Below are 12,693 nucleotides of genomic sequence, written 5' to 3'. Positions count from 1 at the left end.
TAAGTTAAAAAAAAAAAATCTTTATTTGAGATTGAAGAAAGAGCAGACAGAAATCCTGAACAGTCCTCTTAAGAAATTCATAACCTCTGAAGACAAACATGTTCACACTGAAGAAGAGAAAAACAACCGCAAACACTCGCACGAATTTACATTTAAGGCACTTTTCCCCCTCAATCTGTTGGAAAGCAGCAATAAAACCAGAAATATGCTCACAAGATGGAAATCAAAAGCTTGAAAGAGTTCAGAGTAATGTTTAGTTTACATGAGGAATATTATTTTTAATTACAGTGAGCTGAAAGCAGGCTCTTAACAGCGGTGGAAATGTTATAAAAACACAAGCAGTATAGAGTTCAACAAGTGAGTTTACTGCTAGATGAGATGCTTACACATACTCCGGCCACATTAAGCCCATTTATGCACATCGGTTGCATGCATAATTTAAGTGTTGAGAATATATGTGGGGAAATCTATTAGGGGGGGAAATGTTGGAGCTAAATACATGTTTAATAGTCTTCCTAATGTACATAAAGGTTTGTAGTTGTGGTAATGTGTTTCCAATTCCTTCTGCTCATGTTTGTAGTTCAGCAATTTAAGTGGAGCTTGAAAAACTTAAGTAGAAACACACCAGATCAATGTTTAATCTGCATTGGCACTTTAATAGGTTAAACATAAGCTGTATGTTTGGAATGTGTTTCTAAGAGTTTTGGTCCCTTTTCTGCTACTACATATACTCTGCCCTTCAGCCCACAGTGCACAATCGATCCTCCAAGACAAATCCCCCACGTGTGGAAATCCACTCGGGGTAGAAAAAGCAGGCCAACTGTAAAACACACTAATTCAAAGCTCAGAGACTCGCACTGAAGTGAGGCTGAGGGCAGAGGAGTGAGGTGTTTGAACAAAATAACTGAACTAAAATGAAGTTACAGTTACACAGCAATTCCACTTTAGGTCCTGTAATAAGACTCTGCAAGGATCACGAGCCCCAAACCCAATGGAAGACAGAGGTAATGGTTTAATGGGGCCAGCTCAGTCAGAGTCCTCATCGTCCAAATACTCTTCAGCATTGCTGTGTATGCGGGTGGTTTCTGCAACACAGGAAATGGATAGTTAATGACAAACATACTGCACTATTTTTACATATTATGTGTAACTGCATCATCTCTGTACACTTCATGTCTTTCCTCAACTGACGAATGGGGGGGGGGAGAGAAATAATAATATTTTATTTTTATATATATATATATATATATATATATATATATATATATATATATATATATATATATATATATATATATATATATATATATATATATATATATATTAGGGGTGCAACGATACACAAAATTCACGGTTCGGTTCGATACTTTGGTGTCACGGTTCGATATTTTTTCGATACAAAAAAATGTTCATGCCTTTTTAATTTGTCATTTATTAAAATTATAAATATATATTTTAACTCAAAAGTACAGTTTTTAAATTTAACCCTAACCCTTGTGCGCGTTTTTTATTTTGACAGCGAATGCGCACCTGCGGACCACTTATGTGCACCCCTGGTTATTTAGCTCGTCATATTGCAGCCACAGAAATTCTTTTGTCCATGAAACCATAAAGCTGCACTTTCTTTTTGCCTTATAGTCTGATTTGTCATAACTTCTCCGTTTTGTGGTAAGCTTTTCTTTGGCTGTCACTTCTTCACCCTGACCTGTCTTATTTGGCTCAGCAGAACTAAAATATATATATACACTGCTACTTTTACACACGACTCACATAAGCTCAGCGATTCTCTGCGCGATCAACCTCTCACATGTTTAAGCTTGCTGCGGGAGATTTCACTTGTCATGTTTGCATAGTAAGCTAACGATTAATAAGACGATGTCAGAGGAATTGGTGCACAAATTATCATCACTCACAGATCAGTGCTGTCATTGCAAAGTGAAAGCAAAAAAACAAGCGCAAATTCAAACGCGATTTCAATATGTCACATATTGACAGTGGCTCACCGATGCCAATGACATAATTACCCAGCTACATTTCTGAAAGAATGCAAAAGCATTGACATATATTTTTCCTACAATAGCCCGACGGGCAGGGCAGAGAGATTTTTGTAGCCCGACTGGAAAGATCGCTAGCTCCGGGACGTCGGGCTAGCGATTTTGCAAGCCCTGTATCTGATTGAGGAATCACTCATCTTTGGAAAAGAGAGTTTATTACAGAGAAATGTCTCTTTCCAAAATAAAAGCTATACTATCCGCTTCTTCTGGGCTATATTCTCAGCAGCATAAGGAGAATCACGTGCTAACAGCTGTCTAAATGACTCGGCTAAAGTTAGTAGCATGCTTGTTGTTTTTGTCTTTGCACTAGGATGATGTCGGCGTAAATGTGCAGTCATATTCGTTGTGTTCCCACTAGTGCTTTCAGGTTAATCTCGTTGAAATGACCTTAACGCCACAACACGGCAAATCTCCGTTAACGAGCTACCGCCGATCGCCCTGTGCATGGGGCTAGACGGCCAACACGTTAACGAGCTAACTGCGCTAACACACTAGCTCCCACCCATGTAATTGAGCATTGCATGGCACATCCAACATACTGTTTTACTTTAGTCCATGACTCGCTTACCTTCAGGGTCATACGTCACATGAAAACCAAAATAATTCCAAACGCCAGATCTGAATGAGGGTGGGGGAGGTCCATCTTGCAAGGAGAGCTTAACTTCTGTCTCGCTAGCTTGCCCTGCGCTCTTCCTCCTGACTATGCTGTCTGTGTTGAGCGCTCAGTGGATCTGCGCTCGACAGTGCAGCCTAGGCGGAGTAGTCGAACGCAGATTCACTGAGCGCTCAACACAGACAGCATCGTCAGAAGGAAAGTTGATAAAATAAATTACAAATGTTGTATTGTTCGATACATATGCGTACGGAACCGAAAGCACTGTATCGAACGGTTCAATATCGATACGAATATCGTTGCACCCCTAATAGATCGATAGATCGATCTATCGATAGATCGATAGATCGATAGATCGATATCTAGAGTTCAGTTTTCCTGTGATCAGCTCAGTAACTACAACAAGTGACTCTTGTGGTAGGTGCTGAACTTACACTAACTGAGCAGAGAGAGTTTCTGGGACTGTGTGAATGTGAGATTGTGTGAGTGTGTGTGGGTAATGCTGTGTGGCTGCTCCGTAACAGCAGCTTTACTTACGGCCTCCCTGCCTCCTTTTGATAAGTGACGCACACTGGGCATTCGTGGCCATGTCCACAGCCAACTTGTTCTCATTATTCCTGATGTCTATTCTCGCATCTGAAACAAACATAAGTAACATAAATTTTCACCTGACATCCAGACTGGTCTGCAGCTAGAATTTTTCTTTTAACTTGAAAGCCTATCTTGCCACCCACCTTTGCTTGGATTAAAAAGACGTTATTTGTTATACAAACTGAAGAATTATGAGTATGAGTAATCCAGATCCTCGGGGTAGATTTAACAGGAAATGCAGGCTTTTTCTTCAATAATACCCTCAAGTTAAAAGATCTACTTTTTTTTTTTTTTTTTTTTTTTTTAAATCAGCCCAACAGGATGTGTAATTTTAGTTATGTTTCTATAATGTCAGTACTTTGACGGCAGTTTCCTTGTCTTAAACTACCTATGTATATTTTAATGTCTGGCAGCATTTTTTTTCTTTACGTGTAATTTGTACATAGTACATACAACAGCCAATGAAAACTGATAAAGATGAAACCTGTTTTCATGAAAAACTTTGTTTTAATGTGTGGATCACAGTCACTTATTGTCTACTCAAACTGAAGCCACACGCTCCCATCTCAGAGTTTCATAAAATATTTCAGGAGATTTCTTTCCGTCCATCCCTGCAGAGTTTCTAGCAAAACAGCAAAGATGACCCTGCTGACCAATGTATTCTTTTAAACACAAAAAAGCAACATGGATGGATACTCACTCTTGTTAAGCAGCATTTCCACTATGTCAGAGTAACCCTTCCAGGAGGCAGCGTGCAGTGGGGTATCTCCGAGTTTATTCTGAAACACAAAACATGATTGTTACTGGCAAACACCCTGACAAGGATCTACTTTCACCCAAACCACACAAGGTTTATGAAATCATGACATCATCACACTGAACTTTTTGTTGATCAATTTTTTGTCCACAACAGTTTCTTCTCTGTTTTTCCTAGCATGATAAACTGGGTGTTGAATAACATCAGTTTCCTTACACACGTTAAACTGTTGACACTCCTTCCAAATCTTCTGAATTCTGAATGTGACTTTAAACCTGCCTCACCTGCTGGTTGAGCTCCACATTGGGCTGGGTGAGCAAAAGCTCCACCACATCTGGTACAGAAATACAAGAGAAGAGATTTCATGTTAAATGTTACCTAACAGTAATGGAGAAACAATGGAGGGCAAAGAACAAGTTCCTATTTTCTTGTACTTAACTTTTCATTGGAAACAGAGCTCCCTGTGTGTGTGTGTGTGTGTGTGTGTGTGTGCGCGCGCGCGCGCGCGTCTGTCAACATTTAAGATTTCTGAAATGTAATAAGTAGCTGATCCATAATCTCTGACATCAAAAAACTACTTTACTCTTACCTTTATGTCCCCCATGGCATCCCCAGTAGAGGGCAGTGTTTCCAGCCTTATCCAGCCCGTTTATTCCAACTTTATTGTCCAAACATTCTCTCAGCCAGCTCAGATTGCCTGTTTAAATAACCAGTATGTACGCAACGAACACACAGAGTCAAATGGAGAACTTTACTAATAATGTAAACAGTGGTACAGGTTTTCAGCAGGAACAGAAACACTGTCATAACAGTCACACAGACAGACAAAAGAGAACTGTCTTAGGATTAAAAAAAAACCCTCCTGTATCTAAATGCAGCCACACCTCAACCAAGAATTAAGAGCAACAAATAAAGACTAGTAGAAATATTGCCATCTACCTCGTTTGGCTGCCTCATGCATCGGATTGTCGATAGACTCTGCCTGCTCAGCCACTGAAAAACAAAACAAGGGCATCAGTGCATTATGGAAAATTAACTTAAGGGACAGAACTATCGTTTTTGTACGAGCTACACCGCATAGTACTGTACTCATTAATATATCTGCTATTTAACTGTGAAATTGAGATGTGTACTCACCATAGTTACTTGGAATTAATCCTGTTCTTCCTCTACATGTCCCTTTCCACCAGTTAGTGTCACTCTGAGTAATAGAGAAGTATTTGTTAAGAAAGAAAAGACCAAAATAAACTAATAACTAAATGAAGCAATAAATTAATCTGCTTCAATACAACACTGAAGTGGGGGGAGGTGTAAAAATGGAAAAATAATAACACAAAAGGAAGGCAAAAAATGCAGAGAAAGCAAGATTATGATTCCACAGAAAGAGGAAGAAAAACTTAAGTTAAATTAAAACTCGATGGGAAACAAAACCGTGGAATAAAAGATGGCTGTTACATGATGTAGCTTCTAGGGTTTCCACTTACTGTGTCAGAGATGTACAAGATGTCTCCTTCTTCGAAATATAACTCATCTGGCTAGAAAATAAAAAGACACTGTTACAAGTTGATAACCGGTGTGTGAATGTGTGTGTGAATGGGTGAATGACTGAATGTAGTGTGAAGCCTTTGGGGTTCTTAGGGACTAAGTAAAGCTCTATACAAGTACAGGCCATTTATAACCATCAGTGACCCAGGATGTGGCATTCACACTTTTCTGACCTCAACACTAATGTCAGATTTGTGTTGTATTTTAAGCAGCCTCCCCCTTTTTTTCTGCAACCAAATCTAGACCAACACATGAAAAACATGAAAGCAACTGGTAACTCAGTTTGCAATTCGGTGGTTTAGACGACTTCTGCCAAAGTGTTTCCCATGTATAGCGCTTACTTGGAGGAAAGGTTTGGTATCTCAATGCTAGGAGTGCAACGATATTCGTATCGATATTGAACCGTTCGATAAAGTGCTTTCGGTTCGGTACGCATATGTATCGAACAATACAACATTTGTAATTTATTTTATCAACTTTCCTTCTGACGATGCTGTCTGTGTTGAGCGCTCAGTGAATCTGCGTTCGACTACTCCGCCTAGGGTCGACAGTGCAGCCTAGGCGGAGTAGTCGAACGCAGATTCACTGAGCGCTCAACACAGACAGCATCGTCAGAAGGAAGAGCGCAGGGCAAGCTAGCGAGACAGAAGTTAAGCTCCCCTTACAACATGGACCTCCCCCACCCTCATTCAGATCTGGCGTTTGGAATTATTTTGGTTTTCATGTGACGTATGACCCTGAAGGTAAGCGAGTCATGGACTAAAGTAAAACAGTATGTTGGATGTGCCATGCAATGCTCAATTACATGGGTGGGAACTAGTGTGTTAGCGCAGTTAGCTCGTTAACGTGTTGGCCGTCTAGCCCCATGCACGGGGCGATCGGCGGTAGCTCGTTAACGGAGATTTGCCGTGTTGTGGCGTTAAGGTCATTTCAACGAGATTAACCTGAAAGCACTAGTGGGAACACAACGAATATGACTGCACATTTACGCCGACATCATCCTAGTGCAAAGACAAAAACAACAAGCATGCTACTAACTTTAGCCGAGTCATTTAGACAGCTGTTAGCACATGATTCTCCTTATGCTGCTGAGAATATAGCCCAGAAGAAGCGGATAGTATAGCTTTTATTTTGGAAAGAGACATTTCTCTGTAATAAACTCTTTTCCAAAGATGAGTGATTCCTCAATCAGATACAGGGCTCGCAATATCGCTAGCCCAACGTCCCGGGGCTGGCGATTTTTTCCAGTCGGGCTATTGTAGGAAGGAAAAATATATGTCAATGCTTTTGCATTCTTTCGGAAATGTAGCTGGGTAATTATGTCATTGGCATCGGTGAGCCACTGTCAATATGTGACATATTGAAGTCGCGTTTGAATTTGCGCTTGTTTTTTTGCTTTCACTTTGCAATCGCGCGAACTGTGTATAGAGAGCGACAGCACTGATCTGTGAGTGATGATAATTTGTGCACCAATTCCTCTGACATCGTCTTATTAATTGTTAGCTTACTATGCAAACATGACAAGTGAAATCTCCCGCAGCTTAAACATGTGAGAGGTTGATCGCGCAGAGAATCGCTGAGCTTATGTGAGTGCGTGTGTAAAAGCAGCAGGATTTATATTTGACTACGATGACCTGGATGACTGAGAACCTTCACAGACAGATATATATTTTAGTTCTGCTGAGCCAAATAAGACAGGTCAGGGTGAAGAAGTGACAGCCAAAGAAAAGCTTACCACAAAACGGAGAAGTTATGACAAATCAGACTATAAGGCAAAAAGAAAGTGCAGCTTTATGGTTTCATGGACAAAAGAATTTCTGTGGCTGCAATATGACGAGCTAAATAACCAGGGCTGCACATAAGTGGTCCGCAGGTGCGCATTCGCTGTCAAAATAAAAAACACGCACAAGGGTTAGGGTTAAATTTAAAAACTGTACTTTTGAGTTAAAATATATATTTATAATTTTAATAAATGACAAATTAAAAAGGCATGAACATTTTTTTTGTATCGAAAAAATATCGAACCGTGACACCAAAGTATCGAAGCGAACCGTGAATTTTGTGTATCGTTGCACCCCTACTCAATGCATGTGCAATCATTCATTTAAGGAAATCCCAAAGAGCTGATTCAGTTCTGTTCGTGTGGACGTAGCTATGCCCACATGAACAGAATTACCTTTTATAGTATGTTTAGTAGGTTATTAATTTTTTCTTAGTAAGTCTGAAAAAAATGACACCTTCTGATGCTAATTTACCAGTGAGTCATTCCTTCACTCTTACTTTGAAAGTTCAGTCATTGCTAACAAGCTGGCCCCACCCTTCCCGAATTTAGCTTCACGTACTTGCTACCTTCCTGTCTAGGTTACCATTGTGGTGATGCTCGATATCAGTTAACCACTTCCCCAGTGAGATCTTATCACAGAGATTGATACAATCCACCTACATCATCATGAATTACAGCTTGAAACAGCAGTCCTGCTCAAGACACCTGCTCTGAGCTGCAGGAAGTGTGCAGAGTGGTGGGATGGTACTCCCTACTGAAATGTGACTGGCCCTTCCTGATGCCCACCCACCAGAGCCACTGGTTTGAAGTACTGTTAATATTGTTTTGGCCGACAGCCTAGACAGGACCAGTGGAGGAGTGTATTGATATATTAGTATAAATAAAATCTTCTAATATTTAAGTATAATTAAGATTTTATGATCAAATATTCCGATTTTGGGACTTTGTTTTGATTCCCCTGCCTTGTCATCATCACCATCTTCTAGCTGCCTCTTACGAACTAACTGGAAACTACTCTTAACCCTACACCACAGCCTTCCACACCATTCAAAGTCATTGCAGGCTGCGTTTACTCAAAGTGTAGTTACACTTCCTGGGAGGTGCATATCAGATTATGGCATAGGGTTAAAAGGATTCTCTGGTTATGTCGTATATTTCCAGCTGAAACACAGTTCAGGCATTACCCCATCCCTAGCATCCTAACCTTGTGAGAAACGCTAAGATTAATTGATGATCAGAATAAAGTTATGAAAGTAAAAAGAAAAAGAATTAATCTCAACAAAGAAAAAACTCTTACTGTCCGTGGGTCGAAGGTGAACAAAGCTCTGAAAACCTTGACTTGGCCTAGTGAAGACAAAAACAGACTAGATGTTAGACACAATATGTGTGCGCACTCTGTGACAAACAAAAGTGAGGTGAAACCACTCCTGGTTAAGCCCCGCAGAACACCCAGCTAGTTTCAGTCCAGTGAGTATACAGGTGAGTGCGTGCAGAAGGCAGCTTCTAATGTGGTAAACTACTCTCTTTTCTCAAGTGCACAAATCAAAGGTGAGACGTTATCTATTATGTAAACAAAAAGACATTTCAACACGTACAACAGGCACAAAAAACAGCATCAACAGTGTGAGTGGTTGTTGTGTGTAGCTGCACTCGGGGCCACTGGTAGCTCAAACTTGAGGTTGAGCTCTGCTGCTGAGTTGCTACTATGCTGTGGCTTTAGTCAACTGCTAAACTACATCAAAAGCTTGAACAGCCATGGTCAAGCTTTCAAAACGTATTTAAATACTTGATATAAACATTTTATATTTCAACTAACTGCCCGTTTCTGGGCATTAACGTAAGGTTACATATAGTCTGCTGTGTTGTTTACAACATAGACACAAAGTTTACTAAACAGACTACTGAGCTGGTTACACTCAGCCCTCAAATAGCGACCCTGTTTTGGTTAACAAAACCAGGATAAATATGCTCTCCTGCAAAGTTAAAGAATTTCCTGTGATTTGCATCGACTGGTAGATAAGCGTAATTTGGACTTCCTTTTAAAATTTTGACACACCCATTTTTTGTTTTAAATTGGAGACAGATGTTAATAATATGCTTTAAATAATAAACCCAGTGAAAAAAATATGCGTCCGCCCCACTATTGGTGCATATCTGATATCTTCAATCATGCCTTTATTTGGTTATTTTATCAATCCTTTCAGCTTTAACTTGAAAGATTATCACAGTGTCAACTGTCTAACAGTTATATGTTAAAGGTGTTCACCACAACTAAACACAAGGTGACTGATTCACTGTCTTATGTTTAAATGCAAAGGCCAGTTAGAGTCCATCGTTCCTGATCTCTTTACTTCACAGGCCTAACCGCTGGACTCTGTAAATCCCCTCTGCCTGTGCTGTTACTCAGGATTTCTGTTTAGTGAACACACTGCCTCGGTGTCTCAGATTGATGGGGGCTGAGCTGCCGCACAAGTCCAGCTCTGTTCAAACACAGTAAGCACGTCTGCTTTGCAGACCCATACTGAGGGCCTGTGCTGGCTCAATTAAATTCTTGCTACATTTTAAACCCTGGGCACACAATAAGATAAAAAGAAATCTAATGAATAAACAAAGAAGAAAATTTGTGCCTTAACATGAGCAAAGCAATGACAGTATATGTTTCATCTATTACTGTGTGAGCTTTTTAATGAATTCCAGTTATGTGTTTTTTTTGTACATTTTACTTTATTGCAGCAGCTCTTCTGAAAAAGCATGTCTGGTCATGGTGGTTATGTGATCCCTCAGTCATGTTCAGTGCTCAGTTTAACAACGTAATCTAAACTTCTAATCTGCTAAACCAGAGTTTGCACAGGGCTGCCTCTGTTAAACTGCACATACCTTAAAAACAGAATCATAACCTTCTTGTAAAAATGTGGCTAAGTGGGTGCAAAAAACAACCAACCAAAAAAACCAAAGAAAACATGCTAGCTCTTGTTCAAGCTGAACGCATACCTCGGGGTGCTATTTGGTCACACATGGCTACAAACACTTGCCAATGTTTTTTTTTTTTTTTCCTCCAAAGCCAATTCATGCACAGACACTGAGCACATCCACCGAGCACATCCACCAAAGGGAAAGTTACAGAAAACCAATCCTGAATCTGGATAAAATAGCTTTAGCAGGATGGATCATTTACTCCTGCACGAGCCCCACCGGCCTGCCACCTGTCACTGACAGGCGATCTCACCTACAGCCAGGTGAGGCATCGTGACTGATTCGTCAAGGACTGTGAGGAGCGCAAAAGATTGTGTTTCATGCGGGTAAAGAGATGCGCCTGTGTTTGCTGTGTCAGCATGTTTGTAGACATAAACACCTTTAACTTCACACACGAGGAAGGTTATTTTATGCTTCTCTCCCCATCTGTGAGATGGAGATTTTTTTTTCTCCCAAACATCTGCATTTACCTGCATCCACATTTAATTCATAAGATGAGAATAGTGTACTAGGTGCAATTAGCCAACACTACTGCAGAAACCATTGGCTAGAACAGGGGTGCCCAATCCCGGTCCTCGAGAGCTACCGTCCTGCAGCTTTTAGATGCATCCTTGTTCCCACACACCCGAATCAAATGAATGGCTTGTTATCAGGCCTTTGCCAAACATGATGGCATGCTGAAGAGGTAATCAAACCATTTGATTCAGCTGTGTTGGAGTAGGGATGCATCTAAAAGCTGCAGGATAGTAGCTCTCGAGGACTGGGATTGGGCAGCCCTGGGCTAGAAGATGTAAAGAAATTGACTTTTTCCTTTAGAAAGCTTTGATTTGACATTGTGGACATTTAAATGTTTTTCTGTACATCCCAAAGTTTTACAAATCATAGAAACATTAATAGTCACCCAATTTCAATATGGGTAGACCAGCGCAGTAGAGTGCAGCATGGGCACGAACGAAATGCTCAAAAATGATTACAACAATAAATCAAAAGTTGTTTTTTTATCACATTAAAGTACAATTTTCTGCCTCCCTCTCATCACGCTGCCTTAAAATTTCATCACAGGTGCACATATGCTGTACTTACAACCATGATCGATGAAATTTTACACTTTATTTAGTAAATAGAAATTCAAAAAACACTTGCCACAGCATTACAAGTTTATTGAGGGAGAAGTCACAGTTTCACTTTTAGCCTCAAACATATGCACCAGGAGATCTGTGTAATTGCTTTGAACAAAGGATACCTATTAAGCTGAATATCGCCTCTCCTTCCTACACAGGCTGCTTGTGTACACCTGTTGCACTGACACAGTGCGTAGGTAAATGCAAACGCTATGACGTGCTCTAACGTTGGTAAGTAAGGTTTGGGAAGAGGTTACCAGAATAATCCGAGCAAGGAGGAAGTAGAGCTGATGTCACTGACCACGCAGACTTATCACCTATTCACCCAAAGCCACTGACTCGCGGTGCTCTCTTTGCATGAGTGATGGAAATAGGGAAGTGACAGAGGCCTGCTGGTAAGAGCTGGATGGCCCCGTCAGTGTATTGAATGGCCAGAAAGCGCTTTCAATAACTCCAACGCGGTCCTGGCAGGGCTAGCGATAAAGCGACACGGCTTCCAATTAAAGTTTAAGACCTGTCTTTCTATTAGCCAAACAAGGTTTCACAGACAAACAACAGAAATCAACCGAGCCCGTGGAGGAGTGTTGAGCGCCCGCCCATTAACTGTTTAACGCCAACAAGGTGCGTTGTCCTCGTATAAACACGTCACAAGTTTAGGTTAAGTTTAAACAACATGTCCTCGTAGTTTTGGTCTTACCTGGCTTGGCTGGTTTGGGAGGAGGCTTCGACATTTGTGAGGCTGGCGGATAAAGCGAAAAGAAACGCGCTGTGCTGTTTCAGTCACAATCGTCGCAAGACTGTCGAGTTCTCTGCTGTTAGCACGCTCAATGAGGAAGTTCGGCTCAGTACGCGGAAAAGTTATTCAGCGCATGCGCCAACCTGTGGCTCGCTCAATCGATTGCCTTTTGGATGTAATGCAGCGTTTTTTTCCCAAGTTTTCAACATTTCACAACAAACAAATTATAGATTATATTATAGATTATAATGATAGACTATATATTAAGTATAAATATATTTACATTTTCTTAAAATTCATTTTTGTTTTTTTATTGTTATTTCATAACTGTACATGTTTAGATTTAAGTTGTAACACTTTGAAACATTTTTTTTGCAAATAAATATTTGAGTACGAACATATCAGTATAAAATGTAATAAATGATTAAAGAAGAGAAAACAACATGAATAAAAAACAAAACAAATGTTTTTTTCCCTCAATGGGCAGGTCGTGAGTGACGTGGAGGCTCCAACGGCAAAT

At 40.4% G+C, this 12,693-nt stretch overlaps 1 protein-coding gene across 1 annotated transcript; it reads right to left on the bottom strand.

Moving 5' to 3' along the window:
• Nucleotides 1-12,292, bottom strand: ostf1 (osteoclast stimulating factor 1). The gene is made up of 10 exons (XM_085425908.1): nucleotides 12,135-12,292; nucleotides 8,641-8,687; nucleotides 5,500-5,550; nucleotides 5,153-5,216; nucleotides 4,955-5,008; nucleotides 4,605-4,712; nucleotides 4,300-4,349; nucleotides 3,959-4,037; nucleotides 3,205-3,303; nucleotides 1-1,085 (listed from the first exon to the last, which is right to left on the bottom strand). Exons 1-10 carry the CDS (start codon nucleotides 12,166-12,168, stop codon nucleotides 1,027-1,029), a joined length of 645 nt encoding a protein of 214 aa, XP_085282034.1. The 5' UTR covers nucleotides 12,169-12,292; the 3' UTR covers nucleotides 1-1,026.
• Nucleotides 12,293-12,693: the final 401 nt, after the last annotated feature.

Source organism: Rhamphochromis longiceps, linkage group LG12 (assembly GCF_057381845.1).
Source record: "Rhamphochromis longiceps isolate RC_006_pf linkage group LG12, R_longiceps_female_GT1.1, whole genome shotgun sequence".
NCBI lineage: Eukaryota > Metazoa > Chordata > Actinopteri > Cichliformes > Cichlidae > Rhamphochromis > Rhamphochromis longiceps.
Note: the sequence above shows the minus strand (reverse complement) of the source record. Positions and strands in the feature narration are given on the sequence as shown.

What these genes read in the sequence shown, in the direction of transcription:
- ostf1 (XM_085425908.1), bottom strand. Translation starts at nt 12,168, where the DNA reads ATGTCGAAGCCTCCTCCCAAACCAGCCAAGCCAG. An exon ending in TCTTGTACATCTCTGACACA is followed by an intron (nt 5,217 to 5,499) that starts GTAAGTGGAAAC and finishes TCTATTACTCAG; the next exon opens with AGTGACACTAACTGGTGGAA. An exon ending in GGAAATGCTGCTTAACAAGA is followed by an intron (nt 3,304 to 3,958) that starts GTGAGTATCCAT and finishes TGTTTGTTTCAG; the next exon opens with ATGCGAGAATAGACATCAGG.